This window comes from Bombus fervidus, chromosome 4 (assembly GCF_041682495.2).
Source record: "Bombus fervidus isolate BK054 chromosome 4, iyBomFerv1, whole genome shotgun sequence".
Lineage (NCBI taxonomy): Eukaryota > Metazoa > Arthropoda > Insecta > Hymenoptera > Apidae > Bombus > Bombus fervidus.
In genome coordinates, this window is record NC_091520.1 from 18,985,231 (window position 1) to 19,008,479 (window position 23,249).

Genomic DNA, 23,249 nt, shown 5'->3' on the forward strand with positions numbered 1-23,249 from the left:
AAGGACATAACAAATATCGTATATATATATATATATATAGAAGGTTTTTATAAGCGAATTTGAACATCCCTGTGAGCTATTATCTTGTTCTTCTTGCTCGAATCGCATTTGATTTTCATTGCCACGATCACGATGCTTAAAAGTGAGCAGTGGTCTGCTGGTGCGTACGTGGCTTAATGTTACTTTTCATCGTTCGGCACGTCGCACGTCGATCGAGTACGGTTGTTACAGCGACCACGCACCTGCACGCCATTGCGTACACGCCTGACACGCTTCGATGTACATACTTACATAGCTTGCGATGCGTGCAGGTGCCTCTGGAGAGACGTCCGAACGAGCAACGGGACGACGCGAGACGCTATCGGCGTCGACGTTACTCGTAGCTCCGCGACCTTCGTGATATGCGAGCAGTAATCTTAATCAGAATCGAACGTCCCGTGGGGAAATTTATTTCTCCGTGGAAGGTTAAACGGCTTGCATCAGCGCGCAAACATCAGTCTCTATTTTTATTAGACAAATTTCATTTATTAGACGAATCGTAGCTTCGTAGATTATATCGTAGTTCGTCGACGAGTGCAGTCTTGGTACGTTCAAACGACTTTACAAGTACGTATTGCGTTTCGCTTTCCTATCCTATCCGCTTATTTTACTATAAATATACCGAAATATTCTCTTCTATCTGTTAAATAGCATCGCAGTTAGAAAATCGACAAAAATGGATTTCTCGTGTTTTGCTTGCCTGATCTTTATAGGTAAATTAATAATGATTAATTACTATGATTAGAGCGCGGATTATGGATTTATGTAAAATTTATTTAGATCCTACTTCTTTATCTGCATTCATGGCTACACGTAATAAGCCTAATACCGATATTATCTTCTTACGCAGACAACTCGTTGCAAGTTTTAATTATCGATTAATAAGATTTGAGGCAATGAATAATGTAATTAAATATATAATATTTGTTTTCTTCTATATCTAATCTTATTTTATCACGTCCTTATACGTGTATTCTGCTACATATATAAACTATATATAGCGCTACAAATGAGCGAACGCTTTACTTTTGAGCAATAATTGCTGTATCGATGGCGGATGTCGAAATTCGACAAATACGCACGATCGTCGATCATCGTAGTTGCCCAAAAATAGAAGAAATTTCTGTAGCGACGAGAACTAACAGCTATCGGAATATCGAAGCTCATCGTTACCGATGGAGTACAAAATCGAGCCTTGTCAGTCCATCGTGAATTGTGTCATACAGTTTCATGTGTATTTTTGCCCCATGTCGACGACACGCAGCATTGCTCGAAGCCTGAATATTAGGCAATCTAACGCGTCCAAGGCTAGCCGAGCCTTGAGCCGCCTTTCCAAGTGTTTCACTAACTCGACCATTCGCTCGATCGCGACGGTTTGATCCGAGTCTCTCAACGATTAGATCTTGGATCGCTCTTCTGTTTGTCCAGGTGTGTCACCTTCCAGAAACACAGCGTCTTTCTTTCTTCAGATTATATTTTAGAACCGTCAACGCAAATTACGACAACATTGTTTACTACGTTTCTTACGATATGCATATCTACGCTATCGTACAAGAGTTTGGGGCTGGTATCGCTCCTAATAAATATTCATTATTTCTGGTCTTTAATAACATTTTTTTCTATTTAATTGTCAAAAGATTTTCATCGTATTTTGATCGTAAAACAAATCCAAGTTCCCTTCTGCTTGAATATGTTATTTCGACAATTTTCAGACGATGGTATGATATATTATACATTTAGAGTTAAACATTTTTACGAAAACTTCTTATTAACGGTTTCCTTTTATTTTTAATATATTTTTACAATTTTTATATATAAATCTTTGATATATTACAAACGAGTAATATTTTCCCGATATACTTGTAAGTAAACAGATACTTACATGGATACGATGATTCGAACGGCATAGGTAATGGTATACCAATAAAATGCGACGTTACATCGATGCGATAAGCGAAACAAAGTATTTAAAAGAGGTTATTTAATGTCAAAGTCACTCGTCAATGAAGACAAACTTATTACGTAGCGAGGACGCAGCGAGGACGTAGCGTAAAAAAATCGCTCGTCTCCGTCGGACCTTATCTATTTTCCTAGACTTAGAAATCAGTTTTCCTACACATTCTGCCCTAATTTTTACAGTACGCGGTAGTCTTAGGTAAAACTACCAAGTACGTACCACTTTTAAAGAAACATCAATAAAAATTACGTATATCTTTCGATATCTCTTTATCGTTTCCTTCGCGTTATATTAAATTGTCGTTACTCTTCAAAACTGCATCGTACTTACCAAGGAACATAATAGAATATAATAGAAAATAGTGGTTTTTCTAAATCTTATTTGTACGACAAAACGGCGCCTCGCTTTTTCCTATTCTTAATGAAATATAAAATAATTATCGCGTTATCTCTTTTTTATTATTTCTACCATTGCTTATCTACTTATTTCTTCCTTACCTCGTTATACAGTCTTCGTAATTTATCGAAGGGATGGGTGGTAGGTAGCTGGTCGATCTGTGTTTAACTTTTCTCGATATCGAGGCGACAAAACGTCCGCTCGTATTATTCCTTTCCTGAGTTTGTTCATCGCGATTCCGATCTGCGGCTCTCTGCTCGCGGGACCAGTTTTTCTTTGTCCGGTTAAGGACCGGTCGTCTCATACTCGTTGGTTTACGTAGCTAGAGAGGCTCGATTGTTTTACCTGGTCCAACTGGAAAGCACGATAATTGCTGTTTCGAATGAAAAGGCAAGAAACAAAGAGTTTCGTCAGAGATTCGACGGATGGTCCTCGACCTCGGACACGTTGCCCGGTATTTTGCAAGAAACAGCTTCTTCTTCTTCTCCTCCTCTCTATCTTTCCGATGCGTTCGCTTTTGCTGCGAGTCCTTTGACTCTCTCGTATCGCGTTCTTCCAAGCATAATTATTCGCAACATGTCACGTTATGTTCCGCGTCGGTCAAACGGTTCATACTTCCTCAAGGAAGTATGGTAATCGACGAATGTTTTTGCAGTTCGAGTGGTCGTTCTTGAGCTTAAAGTTTAATTTGTATTTTTCACGGGCTGTTGAACGTTTGCTGCTGTACGTTGGAACACGTGTCGCTAGTTTTATCGTCACATCCGTCTTAAAGTGGCAGTTTATTTTTTGAAATTAAGCAAAAATGACTAATTTGGCGTGATCTATTTTCAGTCGGAAGACTACTATCTATTTTCTTTCCATCGTGCCTTTCGGAAGGTCATTCGCGTTAAAGGTGTTTTTATCTGTTCCGATGATATAACGAAGCGCAATATTTTAACGTGTTTGCAACTAATACATTAATTTCGGATACAAGGTTAAAGAAAATTGTCGCATAAAGATAATAATCGCAGTTACTAGTAAAATTTGATTTTTACAAGGAGTTTAGAAAAATTAGTACAGACGCGTTAAAGGCCATTCAAAGTATCAAGAAAAAGGAAAAACTTTCAGTTATAGAATTCTAATCCTGTAGTTGAAAGTTATTGAAATTTACGAATAGATAAATTAAACGTACTACCATATTCTTTACATAAAGAATTCATTAAGAAAGATAACGCAGTTACGTGGTTGCGGTTTTACGGTGACTTGTTACGTCGATAAATATTCAAAATACATCGTATAATTTGAATATTAGATCCTCAAATTATTACAATCGCGGTTTACATTCAATTACTTACCGATAATTTTATACAAATAATATAATGCAAAATCTACGTATTCTATTTGAAAGTAAATTAGAACGTATATACATGCTTGAAATATTATGAAACTTGAAAAATTACAAATTACTCAAAATTATCTCTGTATATAATGCCGATTGATCATCGTGAATATCTTCGATCTCAGTGATCTCAGTGATATCGAGAAATATTTTACATAAAAGTTGAATACGTTCATATTATTATTATTACTAATAATCTTTACATTTCTATTAATAGATTTAAGCCGTAAGAAGAACACGCGTGAAAATTTAAGTAAATTTATTATTTTTGACGGTTCCATTCCACGTACGTCCTCAGCGAAACGAGAAACTTCGTTTCTCGACCAAAAGTACAGAATCGCGAGAAGGAAAGAGCAAGTCGAAAACGGCATTTCGTCTGCTCGACAAAACAACGTAATTAGCTTCTTGCATGATTTCCATCTTCTTTTTCCATAATTGTCGGCAATTCGTTGCCTGCCACGCGGTCACGAGGACGAATGTCCCGTGCTCGAATTATGTAACGTCGCACTTTCGTCGGGTGCCTCTTATGTCGGTAGGCTTTCAACGTCACAGCGTGCACCAACGCGTCGATTACATGCATGTATTTTTTCTCTCCTCTTCTGGTTTTCAAAGCAAACTTCGTTCCACATAAACGGAACGGTAACCTTGTCGCCGTGGCAATCGCGATGCGAGTAAAACCGGAAATTAGGTAACGAGGAAAGAAACTTTTCTACTTTGTTACCGCTTCTTGGAAGAAAAAATCTAATAGAGTTTCTCGCCGGGTTACCTACGAAATGTTTCTTCGTTTTATCGCCCGTATTTCCACTGTACTGGTATCGTAACCGCACGATTCTGCAATGCTGCTTTCGCGTATTGTTTTTGCTTGTTTGTTTATCTGCAAATGCCGCAGAAATTGTATTTGCTCCGAGTTGGTGAACCGTAACCGACCGCGCCGAATAAACGACGATTTTGGTAATTATTTGCGAATTATTGGACACGCGTAAACCAAGTTTTCAACGACTTACGCGTTTGTTTCGAGTCAATGTTGCGAAATAAAGTAAAAATGTGGTACGATAGAAATTTTGTTCCAAGTTCGTAATAAACGGTCATTTTTCTGTCGGATCTGTGAATAGAGACAACGTAAAGAGGAGCTCGAGAAGTTCAAAAATATCGTACTTGTGTACGCGCGTTTGCAAGAAAATGATCTTTCCTTGTATCTGCAACGTGACAAAATTACGCAACATTTGTAACAACAACGATCATTAGAAATTATTCGACTGAGGTAATATGGAGTAATCGATTCTTGCATAGAAAGTTTTCTTCGGTACAATAGTGGTTAATAATCTATTACGATTTATTAACTCAAAGAGAAAGTTTCGAGATATCGCAATACCAATGATCCATAGTGAATGGCGTAACAAGCATAGTGGAGAGGGGGGGGGGGGGGCTCTTGGGGCTTTCACCCTGCCAAATATTCGTAAGACGTTTTTGGTAACGACAATAATATCGATCGACATAAAAGTACGTTAATAATTTCGAATTTATCGAACGTAATAATAATAGCGAGTATCTGAGATTCGCTTTGTCGCTACATACTAACTTGTACGATTTTACGCTTTAATAATTGCGTGAATTGACATATAATTGCTTAACGTTGTGTTAAAACGCAAAGAAAGACGAAGCGTGTAGAAATCTCCAGCTTGATGAATTAAAAAGTAAAGAAAATTTATAATTTTACAAACGTTATTTTTGAAAATTTACGTTAGAACGTAGAATAAATTTGGCCGTTCAAAAGATTCCAGGTAATGAATCGAGAAATTATAAAAAGTAGAATTGCCATCAGTTTGGCTTCTTAAGAGGCTGAAATATTAGTAAACGCAAACAACTTTGAATTCTTTGGTGTTATTTATGAAACGATACAGATATCAGAAAACAGTGATAAATGTACTACAAAATAGCAAGATGCCGTTTAATCGCAAAATGTCAAAAAAGGCTATCACGTGAAACGTTAGAAACAAAGATGAATTTCTATTTTACGACAGAATTTCTTCCAGCTCGGAGCAAGCAGTTTCGCAACGACAGCAAACAGAGGTAGTTGATAATTTAGAAATCTCCGGCGTTAGGTGTCCTTGAAGCGTGCCCTTACGCGAAAATCGACCATGGCGGAGTCGGTAGCGAATAAATAGAAAGAAGATAAAGCGATTATTACGTGTTTGCGCGTGTTTCACGATCGATGTATAGAAAGGGATACTGTTACAAAAATTACGGCTCAACGTTACATTATTGTTATATTAATATTTTGTAACATCCCACCGCGTACCGTCAAGCTTGGTATCCGGTCCCTGGTATTGACAAATTTATTGTACTGACCAAGATTTTTCTGAATCGAACCATTGAATTTCTTTAAATAAATACTTTAACGATAATTATATCGATACTTAAGTGTATAAGTAATTTGGTGATAACGGTTTCTTTGGCAAGTCGGATACGCAAAATTCGATAGGTATACGTAGACTTTCGTGAATGACTTATATAGTCGCGGAAAGACATAAAACGCGTGCCTACGCGAATCAAAATTCAAGGAGAATTTCAGAGTCGAGGCATATGTATAACATCGTCGCACGCTGGGCTTACGCTCCGTAACAATGCCCCAACTTTCTCCGTCACTTTCATTTTCGTTGGTCGGTTGGTTGGCTCTCTCGCTTCTCTCTCGCTTGGATTAGGAAATAGTGCGTACCCCTCCACATTTTACCCGGCTCTGGCCCACCTCTTTCTCCTTCGTGTCTGTTTCTCGCGCCGTCTTTTTCCTTTCTCCCCCACTGCTCCCATCTCCCACTCTTGGTTTCTCTTTCGGGGCCTTCGTACCGTTTCCGGTCGACTCCCGCGATTTTAGAAAGGGCCTGCTGCCAACCAGCAGCCCGTATGGTACCTTTACGCTCTTTGGAGAACACCGATCAACGCACGAGCCTCTCCGACCACGGTCTCTCTTTATCCGCCACAAAATATACCATTCGTTTTTCGTATCGTTACGCGTTCTTTCTTTCTATTATATTTTTAGACCTTTCGTGAACCTGTCTCTCGCAGGGATCGCCACCGTTGTAATTCGAATTGAGAAAGTAACAGTACAAGAATTCATGTCCTAGTTTAAATGATTTTGATTACGAATAACCGTTATAAATATTAATGGTTAAAATCTCTATGGTTATCGATAACCATTGTCGATAACGGAAGACACGTTTTGTTTAATGGTACTCAATGTTGCCGAGAAAAATTCATTTTGATTATCGGTAATTGTTATCAGCAATGAAACTACCTTTCGATCGTCAATAACAATGATCATTATCGATGGTGAAAATTTTCTAGTATTAATTTCGGCCATCGTTAATTTTTAGTAACTCTCTCGTTATTATGCGTGACTAAAAGATAGAATCTGCTTTATTAGACGTGTAATATCCATTGATCGAATTCCTACTTCCAAACATTGTACTATAGTTTCAACGTCGCGTTTTTACATATCTATAGTATAGATTCGAGTCGATTAGAAACTTGTCGTACAAACTCTATACTTTATTATCTATTATTCGAACAGCGTAGTTGCTTTTTTATTTTAACACGCAACGGGTTTTTATACTTTGCGCGTTGAAATTGAAATTGAAATTAAAAGATTCAAGGTAATTAAAAAGGGAAACGCGTAATATGATATCAAGCGTCGAAACGAAACGAAAGATACCTTGAAACCTAATTTCGAATCTTAGTATCTCAACTTAAATTTCCTGGAAAAGAAGTTGAATCCAGTTGCATGAAAGATTCTGGCTAGAATCCGAGTTACAATAAATATATGAAGAAAGAAGGTGATAGAAATATCGAGATTTATTGAAACAGTCGGCATGCAACAGAGAGAATATAGGCGAAAGAAAATTTTTATTTAACTCGTATAATTGAGAAGATTATTACGATATTAAACATGCGAATTGGTCGTGATATCAGATTTCGAACGAGATAACAGATAAATTTAGTAATTTCTAACGTTTAATCAGTTTTAATAAAGTATATTTACTTCGTTAGAAATTTAATATATTTGTATATTGAATCGTAAAAGACGATTAACGCGTTACACATTGACTTATACGAGCGGACAAAATACGCAACGATAGGTGAACGGGATAAATAAACAACGCACTAACATTTTTTTTTTTTTTTTTTTTTAACACGTATATTTCACTTTCCGTTGAAAAATAATGCCGTAAATCGTCGTAGGAAATAATAGAATCTGCACAAATCAACTCACTCGGCGCACCACTATTATTCGCTAGAGATATTTACAGTAACTGGAACTGTCTCATGATCGAGGTCTTTGGTTGCGTTCAGGGGGAGGCGGAATCGAAAGGAGGGCGTTTCGACCTTCTGCTCCGCCGATTTCCTCTTCGAGAACCCTCGTGGAAATTAGAGAAAGAGAGGGTGGACAACATTCACGTGGAGACACGAGGCTTTCTTTTCATTGTACAGAGATAGCGAAAAAGTGTGCAGCGCTAGCCTACCCTGTTCCTCCATTGATAAAATAAGACATCGAGGAAGTTACGATTACCGGATACATCATAGTGACGACGATTTCGTAAAATAAATCGACTTTAGGACGTCGTAATAAATAGTAGCGAGCAATAGTTACTTTAAATAGTAATATTAATTAGTAGTAGTGAAATGCTCGTAGGCAATAGTTACGAAGTGAGATGGTAGATTCAGCTTTTTATAATGCGTCGACGAAGAGGTATAGTCGAAAAATGGGGCTGGGAGAAAGGGACGAGAAAGAGAGAGTGCGATAAAGTTAATGGTCGTAGTCAGGAACATGCGACATTTACACATCGAGTACATTTAAACGTGTGTGTTACGTCATCTCGCGTCTTATTATGAATTTTTCGTCGCGATTATCGCTGTCGTTTCGATAGTTTTAAAGAAACCCAACAACAACTTTCCTCTTTCCTACGCAGCGAATTAAATATCTCTCTTTTCGCTCTTGTTCATTAACTTACAAATTAAACGTTATCCGCAAATTATTTTATGACTAGACGTCAAGCACAAAAGTAGATCGTTGATTTTGAACATCGAATCGACCGTGTTAAATTATCGAAACGATGTTGAACGACGTATATTCTCGGAATAAAATGTCTCTTTCGGTAAGCTCGTGACTAACGTTGACATATTACTAAACAATTAGACTAGGAAAGACTAGAAAATAGCTTTTTTTATCCTTAAATATATATGTTTGGTATCTTTAGTATCTAAAGATATACGTATATCTTTTGGAATAAAAATATCCTATTAATTTCTGTCGAAGTATCTTACGCTCGAAGAATAGGACTCGACAGTGATCGATCTACGCGGAGCGTTTCCTTCGATAAACGATTCGCAATTATATCATAAACGTATTAAACGTTAGTTTCGAATAATTCTTTGCGATTTTCCATTTGGATTTACCAGCGCATCGCCTATCGATTCGTCGATCAGCTGGAAATTTAATCGAGTAGTAAAACACGAGTCTTGGAACGTAACTCGCCGTTTGTTAAACGCGAAGATGTTTCACCACGAGATTTACGGTACACTTGTCACGAAGTTGGAACACACACGTGTCAAATGATAAAACTAGAGAAAAGTATCGCGGAGACAAACGGTGACAAGTGTCCGCTTCGATTAATATGATAAAACAGACTGGACGAATGGTAGGAAGAATAAGCCGGACCGCAAACGGTTAAATGCTCAGCGAAAACCACGACATTGCGACTTGTTTGACATGCTGCATAATTTGTGCAATCCGACGCGAGACGTGGATATTTGAAGTGACTTGCGCGGTGTGGCTAATAGGTACATAACTACAAGTACGTATAGTTCGACCGCCCATTTACGTAACAGTATATGCCTATCGAAGGTCAGATACGACAATTAGATTCCTATGTGATTCCCGAGCTTTGCTTTTGCTCTCTCCGTCGTTTCGGTTATTACGATTATACGAAAGTTTCGCAATCGCGATACTTAACGAACAACCATCGAATATAATCGTGATCTCGCGCACTCGGACGGTGCAAGCGCTTCTTCGAAGGAATCGAAAGGATTCGTCGAAATCAACGGTTCCATGTTCCCACATTGTTTGATCTTATCCATCGAGACAGGGAACAGTAGCGATATCCTGCTATTCGGACAAATATCGTTTTATAGAATTAAATTGCGATTAAAAAACATTCTAATAGGATGAAGCAAACACACGAGATAGATTTTTCTTCGAGATATATAAATATAACGAGCTTTTGGTATCTTCTTTTTAAATATGGCCCGCTGTAGATCGTAAGTCGCTTCTTTTCATTCGTCAAGAATCAATGTTGCGACCGATAATAGAATAGTATAACGCAGATATATCGTAATAAATTCGCACAGACAATCTTTGCGATAAATTTTTCTAAAGGTAATGCTGAAACTTCGCAATCAATGCATCGCAAACCTCTCGAGCCTCTTATTAGGCTCAAGAAACGCTAAACGTCCTTGTCCAAATAGAATCATCTTGATACTGTTTCGTGTCTAAACGGATAATATAAACAATCTTAAATTACATACGAAAATGCATGTAACGTTAGTTTTATAACTTTCCGCGTGATAGGCCTCGATCTTTTTTACGCAATACGACATTCGCATATTTGTGCTTAGATCGTCGCATCGTCAAGCTTTTCTGAAAATACATTCGCGATATCGGGCTTATTTCAATTTTTACTAAATTATTTGTATTACGTACTTCGTTCGAGGGAAATTATGTTCACGAGGTTGCGTTTAGGAATCTGAGTGAAATTATTTGTAAATGTTCGCACGTTTGCGAAAGTTTTAATAATCGGAATAATTTCCCGGAAAATGCGTTAGCAAGAGGCAATATACCGTATTCTTGCCTGTGTTCTGTCTCTCCCCTCTTGCTGCAAACTTTCCCCTTTTCGAGCTCTATGCATTATTTATAAAATCGTTGCGAGGAAATATTTTTCAGGTTAACGATACCACAGAAGTTAAAGATACCGGTCGAACAGATAACTTCATTTATAACTTGCCAAAACTCTAGAGTTGTTTTTCTTATTCCGTATGAAGAGTATATTTTTATGTAATTCAATATCGTAATATTATACCATAGTCGATATCGCGAATGTACTTGCGAAAAGACACTTGAGAAGAACGCAAGACTTTGTACTCTTTGCTTTGAAATTTGCTAGAAGAATTTTGCACGCGTAGCTGAACAGTCAAATATTGACGCGAATAAATGCGTTTGAAAATGTCTAAGAAAATAGACATCCGATAATTTTCGACCTTGCCAAGCAGCAGATTCGCGCATTTTGATCCAATACAATTTTGATTATAGAGATTTTTGACGCAGTGCTCGAATCGACGAGACCGTTTAAGTTTCGCGAAACATTTTCTTCCAAGTTGGGCAAGCGAAAATAGTTGCGATCTTTTCTAACACGGTCCGAGATTATGGAAAAGCAGCGACATTGTAAAATTTGGAAAAGAAAGAAACCAAGGAGAAGGTTGCGAAAGCGCGCCTGCGAACCGATGATGTAACGCGCGCAACGGACAGCGGTGATTGCGAGTTCACAGGCGCCGCGCGTTTTCCGTCGCGTTGCATCTATCTGTCACGTTATTAAAAATGTTGCGCGCTTCGAGTTCCTTTTTTTAACTGCTATGGACGGATATATCCGCATCGATCTTTTCGTCACCGATCGGGCCGCACTTCGTTCGTTTCTTCGTAATCGAATCGTTTTAATCCGCGGAATTGCACCCCAGTCTTGGTCAACCATCGTCACCTGTTTTGATTCTCCGGTTGCTCTCCAAACGGAATTTCGAAAACAATGTGGCCCGCCGATACGCGCCAGAGGGAACGTCGAGTACCGTTGCTGACAATCAATAATATGGGCAGTGATTTTCAATTCTGTACGATTGCAAATGGGCAGCGATTTTCAATTCCATACGATTGCATCTCCACTTTCGAGTCTCGTCTTTCTTTCCTTTTTTAATGAAAAACCACGCCCTTCTGGGCGGTGTTGGTTACTTTCAAAAAAATTCGTCATTCATCGCCGAGCTATCTTTATCGTGAGTCTCTCTCTCCATGAGTCTTCGTTTTGATTCCCGCTCACGTTGAATCCTCTTTCTTGCGTTCGGAACTCTCGCGAGGGACGTTGACGGAAAGGTTCCGCGACGTGATTCGAACATATCATTCCAGAATGCTTTGCCGTTTCAAGGAACATCGTGAAACGTTCGAGTATAAATATTTTAAACGAAGCCGCCCAGGGCATCGTGAAAGTCTTGTAGATAGGCGAGAAGTTGAGGCATGGTCGGCCGGTCTCTTGAAAGGCCTAACCAACAGACGGCCATTACGGCGAAAAATTCGTCCGGGCATGGCCTCGGTTGGGCCAGTCGATAACCATCTCGAAGACACGCCATCATTTCGAAAGGATCCACCTCGACGTATGGTTGCTGGCCCATCGTCGCCAATTCCCACAGGAACACTCCGAACGACCACTTGCAAAAAGGAAAGAAAAGAAAAGGAATAATTACTTGTCACGTTTGATAAGAGTTCGCTTACGTCGATGTCACCGAATTACTCGTATAATGGTTTTACAGCGAACGAACAATATAGCGTTTATTACTTTCTTACGCAGTTTCATCGAATCTGCGGTTCTCGATAAAATGTTTTTTTTTTTTTTTTTTTTTTTTTTTTTTTTTTTTATTAAAATTCGAAACTACGGAATTCCTCGTTATTCAATAATCTTGTCCATTTTGTCCATTTGTACGTCTTTATATCCGTAATAGCTTCTTTCAAAGTAAAAAACGCTTTTCGATAATGTCAGTTGAAAATGATTTACTTTGTTGCAAGTATCTACTTTCATATTTTATGTATCAGTGTGATAATATCGTAGCAAAAGTTACAACGTATGTTATATATGTATCTTTCACGAAGTATAAGCAAATTTAAATAGGTAACTATTTACGGAGTCGCTTCTCATTTAAATAAATTTCCTTTCTACGTTTTAAAGAATCTTTTTTCCTCAAAGAAGCGATCCATTGGATACGAAATATTTTTTTGTTTTCTGTCTCGTTTAAAAACGCATCATAATTTAATCTATCGCACGGATACAAATTTGACTAAAGTTTGTTTTAATATACACAAGTATATTTTTTAAATCGATTATTCGTTCACGATCGAATCGACCCGTGTACAATAGAACTCCGTTTATACGAGTTAGTCGAAACGTAACGTGGGAGAACAAATAATTTACATAATTCCAATTCATGCGATAAAAATCTATCGATTCTCTCTCCATCGGTTATGATCGGAACACGTACATTGATACAAATATTTGGATCATCAAACCGCGATAATAATTCCATGCTTCATAATCGTTATACTTGCGTATAATGGGAATATCAAGAGCCGATTAAATTGGCTTTTGAGAGCCGATACGCCAGCGATTTTCAACTAGAGTGCCGTGAGAATTTTTGAAACATCCGATACCTAACTATTCGGTTTACCTTTGTTTGCCAAGTACAAAAACGACTATCCCGAACCAAATATATTATACTTATTGTAATTTTAGTTGTATTTCTGTTGACTTTTGGTAATCAGTTTATACGTGCCACGCAGACGAACAAAGTTAATATATAATAAGATATAATACGAATAAAATAAAATATAACGCGACGATAAAACTGACATTTGTAATTGTCTATAGACTCGTCTCGTTGCTTGAAAATTTCTTTACGTTCAGATTCGTAATTTCTGAATTAAAAGTCAAATTCAGAAATTAGATTCCTCTAAATTAATAGAAAGGCGTCTCACTTAAAATATACGTAATAATATTTTACTTAAAAATGTATATATATAGTATATAATAAATAGTAAAAATAATCTTTTAATAGATAATTTAAATGTATATAGTCTACTGATTTTATTAGAAAATTCGGTCGTCCGTTATCGTCGGGGAGCGGTACAGCTTCAAAAGTTTATTGGAATTCAATACGAATTATGGTCCGTACCACGTCCGTCGCCGTGCTATACTGATTGTGCTGGAGAGTCTCCAAGGCCATCCAACGAATGGGTCTGTTCTCGTTATCACCGAGACAATGGTAATCCTGAGGGAAGAGATCTCGCGCCAAAGCCGTATCAGCTAATCGCACGCGAAGGCTGCTTGGCTCGATCAAACAGTTTCTGGCAGCGATATCCCTGCAAACATATTGTTGGTTATACAGGACGTTCCAAACCTTCTTTCCAGCCAAACTTTGTGTCAGCATGTTCTATGGTATAAATGGTGTTACAGATACGAGAAAGCTATTACACAGGATGATTTGGAAGCCGTAACATAGACAGAAAAAATATAGTTCCTCGCGTAATTTTTTTGCATACGCTCCATTTACAATAACGCTCTTTCTGTGCCATGATTTTCAAATCACCTTGTATAAATAATAGGTTGTTTTAACCAAACGTAAGTTTGATCAACATAATTTTAACGCGAATTGAAACAAAGGATTAAAGCACGTCGTTTTAATCTCTTCGGGGATAAGTTTACCGAACACGTTTATTTCTCATTCTTTAGTTATTTAATCGAGACAGATAATTTTGGAAAATCCGCTAAATTGGCTTGCAATTGCAATGTCGGCGTATGTAGTTAGTTATTATACATATGCCTTATTACAATTTTTATTCGCGCATTATCTTTCAAGCTTGAAACATACGATTGATTAACTACAAATATATTTTCGCATTCGTCGATCTTATGAAAACAGTACTTTATAATTCCATTTGAGAAGCAGAACTCATTTACACATTGTTCGCATAATTTACACCTACTGGCAACGAGTGGTATTTGTGTATCTTAGTCACTCTCTGTGACAGCAATTCAGTTCACATTCTAATCAATCTACCGAACAGAGAAATATGTAGATGCAATCACCTGTGCAAGAGCCCTCGACCGTGCAAGAATGCCCCTGCTCTAGCAACCTGCGCGCCAACGTGCACCAAGTCCCTGGTCCCAGGATGATGGTTTCCGTCGGTAAGGTACAACTTCAAATTCAACTCGCCTGGCGAACTCGTGTATGCCAATAACGGACAAGAACTATCCAGGCAGGCGGCGGCCAGCGAAGCTATGTTTGCATGCACTAATCCCGCCAACTGCGAGCCCTCGACCACCAGCAAAGAGGCTTGATAAGCCGATGCCACTTCTAAAATCATTAACATCTCTTATTAATTCCTGTAGTGATTTCTGTTATCCTTCGTGTTATCGTTAACGCGTTTGATAGTTGTAAAATTTAGGCTATAGGACGTTAAACAATTTATAATAATTACGATTTTCCCATTATTTTTGTTCTCTTTAACTAAAAGGATATATTCATTTTGTAACAGATTTTGAAATATTTTCCTCGTTTCGTTTCGTCGTTTTCTTTTTTTTTTCTTTTTGTTTCGTTTTGCGAATCTGCGGCAGATACATGATTTTCTACCTTATCGCGCGTCGCTAGCCTAGAGTAGTACAACTTGCGTTCAAATTTGAACACCTGTACGCATAATTGAAAATAAAATTATCGAATAATATTTTCAATTTTTCGTACTCGTGTTGATAAAGTTGTTTAACGTAGTACGTAAACGTATGCATATAAATCACCTGATGGTATTCAACACTTTGACATACAAATGGTAAGCAAAACGAAATGTCTTTCCTTTCATCGAATTATATATATCAGAGTTAAAAATTCGACGCTTAATTACACATTCAAAGATAAACGTATAAAACAACATTTCCTCTTTATGAAATTATGTTTACTACGCAGTGGAATTGCAACATTTTACTCAATTTTAATTAACATATTTATCAAAATAATGTCTGAATACTTTAGCAAATCGTAAGTTACTTAAATATGTATTATAAGGAGTTTTAAAAGTAGAACTTTGTATAAAAAATCTTTGTATAAAAAAAATGTTTCATCACGAACTTTATTAATATCGTGTTGGTCGATAGAATGACGTAAATTCTCGAATTTGTCTGATCGTAAAAGGTTCGAGCATCAAGCCTTTACAATCCCTACTTACGTACTTGCGAAACGTTTCAAGATATTCTAACGATTTGTACAAATGTTCCAATTAATTTAAAAAGTTAAGAAGAAAAAATACTTTGTACGATATTGATTTATTTCCTAAAAACATCAACGACTCTGTTACTATTGCTAAAGCGACGAGTCGTTACTATTCCTAAAGCCTGATATCACGCCTCTCCAACACGATACTAATACATCGATACCTGTGACTGTCTTTATGATGACTTCTTGTTCACGGCCAACCAATTCCAAGGTACCTTTGTAGACGCGTCCGAAGGTGCCCTCCTGTACGAGATCGCGACAGTAGAGCGCAGACCTCGATACCGCGAGTGCCCTAGCCTTCTCGCAAGGATCGGTCGACTATAAATTAACAGACAGGACACGATGGTATTAAGCGTGATGCGCACAGACACCAAAGAGATTCCTAAACAATTTGCAACCGTTCTCGACGTCTCTCGATCGCGTAACACGGCGTCTGCATAATTCATCACGGAACAAAATCCCTTCGCGGGGGAACTCATTAAAAAAGCATTTGTCGCCTGTAACAGGATACGAAAGAGGTCGCGAAGTCCCCGAAGGACAAGAAGAATGGCAAGAAGAAAAAAAGAGAAGGACCAGCTTCCCTTCGCTCCCTCCCCTTTTGCCCCACGTCCGGCCGTGTCATCGTTATATCGTCGTTTCCATCGTAGCCACATTCCCCTTTGTTCCTCAACGGTTTTCCAGCGGTTCCTGCGTTGCGAAGCGTAGGACAGCTCCGACGGGGAGCAAACAGGGCTGCAGGGAGACCGGTTATTCATTAATTTCAATTTTCCGGAGTTTTGCCTTCGGCCCCTCCCATTCCATTTGCACGCGTCTACGCGTGCACCGAGCTTTGTACGTGTACGTGCGAGACTAGCGACACTAGCGAGAGAAAAGAGGCGGAAGACGATGGAAAACCAGCTCTGAAAAGCATTGGCGGCGTGCAAATTACCGGAGGGCGTGCCCGATTTGAAAAGTAACGCGATGACCAAGTTGAAAAGAAAGATTCCCCGAGCCGGAGAAGGATGTCGCGGTTGAGATCATTCGTCGAAACTTCGGGGACAACGTTCGACGAGGATACGGCCGGCTAATATCACGACTTACCGTGCTCTGTAATTCTTATCCGACGCGACGACCGAAAAAAAATCTACTTCGAGCTAGCTTCTTTCTTCCGCTTTGTCCGCTGGTTTTCATTACCGCGTTTCGTTCCGCTCGTCGGTTTCATTCTCCGTTCTCCTCTCGCCGGTTTCAGTTTCTCCCTTCCTAATTTTCTTTATCGCTTTTTCTTTTTTTTTTTCTTCTTCTTTTTGACGCGAGAGAATTCTTGCCTTGCTCGTTTTTCGCTTCTACTTTCTCTCTTTTCCGTTTGTTAATGAAAATGCAATGAGACAATTTAAAATCGGCTAGCGAGCATGCCGAGAGACTTATAAAGGACCGCTGGTGGAATTCGAAGCGTGGAATTTGGAACGCGGAATAAGCTTATAAATATAAATAGAAAAGAGAAGCGCACCTTTGTTTAACTGATAATCGCAACGCGAAGCGACACGACGGCCCGGCGCGGTGCGGTATAGACAGAGAGAGAGAGAGAGAGAGAGAGAGGGAGGTTTTCCGGTAGTTGACGGGACGCAATAATTTCGTTATTATGGAAAGCAAAGCGGATGCTTCCATGTTGCTTTCGCCATGGTTTAAACGCGATAGCCGGCACCGCTGCTAGGCACTTTTAATTATATTGTTTGCAACCAGTAACGAGGTTTTCTATGGCGAAGCGAATTACGCCCGAATGCGCCGTGTGCTATAAAAATAAGACGCTAATGACGTTATCAAATGCTTCGCTTTATTCGCCGATATAACGCAGCAGTGATTAAATTATTAGAGCACTTTACGTGCAAGTTACGCTTTTGTAGTTTAATGCTATGACGCAGGCTTTATCAAACCGCGTAGGAAATCGGTTATAATGCATGGTCTCTGTTTCAAAGTTCTGCTTAATTTGTTCCACGTTTTTCTTTGTGCGTTTATAAAAAGTGTTAAATAGATCGACTCGCCGTAGTATTATATCGCTGTCATATACGCATACATATACATCACATTGGCCATAAGTATGGTATATATAATATTCGCTTTTTTTATCGGAAAATTCTAGCTTTCAACTGTTTTAATCGGTATTTCATATTACAACACCCATATGATGAGAATTAAGTAACAGATTTATGATGAAATAATATTGAAAGTAAAAGCAGCGAAAATAAAAATATCCCATTGCTCCCTCATCAACGCGTTTACTGTGTGGTAAAAACCTTAATATATGCACATGTCGAGGTTAAGGTCACAGAGACTAAATTTCTTTCTCTAAGAATATTTTTACGATATCTCCAAATCATATATCTCAAAAAATTACAATCTACGAGAAAATAAATGGAAACGATCCGTGCTGTGTAAAGTTTTATCTACGTGTGGCAACGTGATACATTACTAAACAAATAAGTAATAAATAAGAATAAAATGTACGTAGATGATAGGTCATCGACTGATCTTAAGAAGCAGGAAATTGTCGCGTGGAATAATTCGTTGAGGTTCTGTAGGAAAGGTGTGCTTTCGCTTGATATCACGTTTCGTATGTATCACGAGTACATGCTGGTATTACGATTCGATTGCAAATTGGAAGCAAATATCGTGGGCGACAGTGGAAAACGGCGCAAACGTGGTAAATGAGATTTCGGAAAACGAGTAATAAATATTATCCCTCAACGTTGATTATTGTTATTTGTTTCGTGCTCGGCCGCGTGGCGATTGTTTTGCTCATCGCTGAATTACTCGTCGAAGCAAATAAAATTTTTCAATGCTAACAACTACGTCCGACGCATAATTAACAAGCGGCTGCTATTAGTTTGAAAAAACGGATTCGTAATTGCCGCGAGAAACGAATGGGAAGAGGAATTGAACCGGCTGCAAACGTATTTTTTTGTAATGAATGTAGACTGACGAGTCGCTTTTATACAATCACAATCGGTCTATTGATTTAACGGTGCCAGCAGCGAACTTTTTGCCGGACGCGTACGATGCAGCAATTCGATTTATTTATCGAGAGGGTCTCGTCAAACGTCGTCGTTTGTTTCCCGTTCGAGCCACTTTGAAAGCATCGTTTTTAGGCACCGCCTAGCCTCCTCGTCACGAGGGTCGTGTTGGAAACTTTTAATTTCAATCCGGCTAATTAATAATACAGTTTCCGATTTAACTACGTTAAACCATCGACCATGGGACGAAAGACGATATCGTTCGGCCAGGAATTCGCTAAACCAGAGGATCGACTTATTCGACTTATTCGACGCGTTTAATGGCGACAAGTTTAAGAGCTGACTACCTTGCTCTTTAATTCTCGGCTAGATAGAATTTTATTCGGCAAAGAAACGAAGAAGTAAATCGATAAGAGAGGGAAAAGCGAGAGGATATGCTTTGAAATTGAAAGACACGTGAGACGTGTATCTGATTTAATCGAGTTCGATTTTAGGAATTTCGATATCGCTTGTAAGAGCTGGCAGAATTTATTAACTTGAATAAATGGGAGCGCATATTAAAACCGAAGTATAGAGTAACTTTACAACAAATTTACAATTTCTGCCAGTGTGTTTAAATCGTGTTCGACAACTGACGTTCAACGTTACGTACAGGTACGGTATAGATACTATCAAAGCAATCGGAAGATAAAGCGAAGACACTCGACATTTCCTTCTGGCACCGAAAGTTTTCCAATGTTTCTACGTCGTTCGATTATTTTTAAACGGAATAAAAGTTCTTCGTTACACAGAATCCACCTAGAAGCTTCGTGAATAACTACAGGAACCGTTTAAATAATTCAAAGCTTCAATTTCAGTCGACGAGTTTACATCAAGAAGCTTGATCGAAGATAAAGCGACAAGAACTTCTCGAGGCAACACTGACCCGAATCGTCGATTCGAGGGCCGACATTTACAATTAAGATACAAAACGTTAAATACGGGCTATCAGCCTATGCATGTTAAGCAGTTTTATCGTAGCTTCATCGTAGTGTAGTTTCGCGTACCATCGACTACAACTATTTTCTTATCTTTCTTTCGATAACGAAAGGGTGGTTATTCTCCGCGTCTATCGGGAAAATCAGGAGGAAAGCGCATCTGTTCTGAAACCGAAGGTCTCCGGTAAACAGGAACGGTAATGGCTTCTTCGGCAATGGGATCTCAAGCGTATCGTTTTACAGGAGGGATAAGACGTTGCTGCATTACATGACTGGCTGAGTTTGAAGAGAGCTCGCGAACGAGCGAACGAGCGAGCGAGCGAGTAAGCGAGGGAAAGGGTGCGGAATCAGGGCGGAGGACAAGTTTTCCCTAAGGATCGTGGTTACATACAAATATATGTTTGTGTGTGGTGTGTGTATACTTGTATATTCGCGTCTGAGGTGCGCGTACTTACGTCTGTACGCGTTTGTATAAACACTCGTCTCTTCGTGGTTCTTCGTGTCGGTGACGCACAGTCGCCGGTATAGCAAGAGGGTGGCGTTTCAGACGAGGACACCGAGGGTTCAGGCATACGCGTATACCCGGTAAATTGATCCAAGATCAAAGCCGAAACAATCACAGGACCCACTTGCAGTTTCTCTCTAGCTTCTCTCCACCTTTCACCCTGATTCAGCCCCTTTCTCTGCCTCTCTAACCGCGTGTGTAACCTTCGTCCGCCCCCCTTTGCCAACCTCCTCTTTGAATAGCCGAGCACAGGTGGTACCGAGCCGTTTCTTTTTCCCGGGAAATTAATGTAAAACGCTCGTTTCGAGCCGGAAAGTGCCGGCTAGACTTTGTTACGTGAATCGAGCCATGCCCGGCTGCTCTTTCTAAACTCCATTGCATATTTATTCGACATTTGCGCGATCTCTGTTTTTTCCTTCTCCTTCTTTTCCCCGTTCTCTTCCCTTCTATGTTTTCTTTGTTTTCGTTTTAAATACGCACCAAGCGGAAAGGCGAGTCACGTCGAGTTGTTAAAGAGGTTATTATTCTAGCTATTTCGCATTTACGGCATGTTGTGCCCCGTACGTCGAGATTTTCATACGTATATACGTTGTTCGTCGATGAATTTCTATCGTGTTATTTTGTTAAAATTGCGGAAATCACGAAATCTTCGTAGAATCTCGTGGAACGTCGTTGCATAAAGTATTCGATTTCTAGTTACCTTATCTTGTGTCTCCTGTTTACAGAAAACTATAATTAGTTCAAGGAATTAGCTACGTTTACCACTTGCACCGAAGTGTATATAATATACAGTAGTATAGAAAGAGATAAGAACTACGATAAAATGCACTAAAATGTGAATTTCTTTCCTAACGATGCCACAATTTTTCGATAAGTCGCTCGAAAGGAAGAATTCTCATCGAACAAAAGTACATCGTCTCCTTTCACACGTCCTTCGATTTCTGTACTTGATATTCCATTGAAATTTGAATTCTAAGCGATCAAAGAGATCAGCGACCGAAGCGTGCCTGGTCCGAAAGCAATGGCAGAAGCGAATAGAGGGATCGTGTTCTTTAATGGAGAACGGGAGAAGGTGAAAGGGCGAAAAGAAGAAGTCACGACCTCGCCCCGCGCCAGCGTCCGCGCCCCGTCGTCGTCGTTTCACCGCGTCGCCTCTATACGTCTTCTCGAAGCAGGATAAAAATTGTAAATTGTCGATTTATTCGCTTTATTAATTATTCACTCAAGCACCGATGATCGATTACACAGTTACACTCGGTTTCCCTTTGTACTCACGTTGGCATATAACGAGGGTCTTATATTTGCATTTATATGGAATTAAGAATTTAAATTAGGCAACGACGATGATGGTTTTTTTAATTAAAAGAATAATGTCACAGGAAAATTACGTTTCTTTTAATCGTTCGTCAAATCGTATAACTATACGTATATTAATTTTAGGCAGAGAATAATACTTTCGTGTCAATTTGCGTTAATTGTGACGTACATAAAAAGGCAGTGTGTAGATATATGATCTTGTGCTTGAATGTAAAAAATTTCTTTTCTTTAGTTTTAATAAAATTCTTTGCGAAGTTAGCCTTCCACGAGGAAACATGTTTTCCACATTCCATGGATAAACTGGATCGTTTATGATGAAATTTAATTTTTCTAATATTATTTTAAGTTCCAAAGAGACCTAAAATACTCTACAGTACTTATCGATATTAATACATTATATAAGCATTTGTTACATAAAGTCGAAACTTTTCGAAATTTCGTACAGATCGTCGACTCGCTGTTCACGGAGTATTAACTACATATCTTTACACTATATCGAACTTTACCTTAAATTCCTTTAATATTCTTCCAAATATCGTTTTTGGGACTCGAAGAGAAACATTTATCTGACCGATAACTTTCGCACACTTCTGTACGATTCCAAAGGATTTCAGGTATCTATAACCAACAAAATAAGACGAATAAAATGATTCTTCTCGTCGAAAGTCGCGTAGTAAATCAAGTATCGGATTACATGTAGACTCAGGACCAAGAAAAGCAGATCTTACCTTTTCCTCCGGGGGGAATTATCTCCCCGAGGAGGACGGAGCAGGATGCTTGACAGAAGCAACAAGAGGCAACGGGAGCAAAAGGGGGAAAGGATGCGAAGGAAAAGGGGTTTATCGCGTGTACCAATTTCTGGTGAACGGTGTGTGTTCGGTCGGTTAGAAGGAAGTTGTAGGTTGGCAGGTTCGAAGCAGCTGAATAAAGAGCCGAAAGGTTTGAAAGCACTGGGAGGAGAAAGTTGTTGGTAGAGAGTGGCCCCTACGACCGCAAATTCGATAAAGTTTTTGAATGCACCTCTCGTCTTGCGCGCGAGGCCAGACGAGACTGGCCACGCCGGAGAACAGAATCGTCTCGCAGTGTTCGCTCTCGCTACTGAAAGAACGAAAAGAGAATACGAGGCGGCGTTCGCGATGAACATGCAGCCAGGATAGAAAGAGAAGGGCTGAGAGAAAATCGGATTTCTCTATGAGAGTTCCTCATCTACCTTCGACTTTGTTTCGCGCACTGCTTCACCGCTTTTAAAGCCCATCACGCTATTCGAAAAAACACAATAAGCCGACATCATATTGAATTGTCCAATCGTATACGAGAGTCATAGTTTATGAGTTCGTGAAACATCGTTCTTAACTCGTTGACACGCTAATTTTTTCGCACTAACACGTTCCTGTATACGTATCTCGATAATAATTTCTTCGTCTTTATTGGTCATAGACGTCTGGAATTCTTTGAAACGTACAGTGGCGTGCGAAAGTTTCCGGTCAGAAAATTAAAAAAGAAATATCTTTTTAATTACTATAAGTATAGCATTTAAAAACACAGTTGAAAACACGATAATTCGCATTTT

At 39.0% G+C, this 23,249-nt stretch overlaps 1 protein-coding gene across 1 annotated transcript in view; it reads right to left on the reverse strand.

The window, feature by feature from the left end:
* Positions 1 to 8,629: 8,629 nt before the first annotated feature.
* The window catches only part of LOC139986527 (tyrosine-protein kinase Dnt), a 106,440-nt gene continuing 91,820 nt past the window's right edge, over positions 8,630 to 23,249 (reverse strand). Inside the window, exons 6-9 of the mRNA XM_072001931.1 lie at positions 16,055 to 16,211; positions 14,717 to 14,984; positions 13,803 to 13,989; positions 8,630 to 12,287 (exon numbers count right to left, since the gene is read on the reverse strand). Of these exons, the coding sequence (XP_071858032.1) occupies positions 12,039 to 12,287; positions 13,803 to 13,989; positions 14,717 to 14,984; positions 16,055 to 16,211 (861 nt within the window). The 3' untranslated portion in view covers positions 8,630 to 12,038. The remainder of the gene's footprint in view (positions 12,288 to 13,802; positions 13,990 to 14,716; positions 14,985 to 16,054; positions 16,212 to 23,249) is intronic.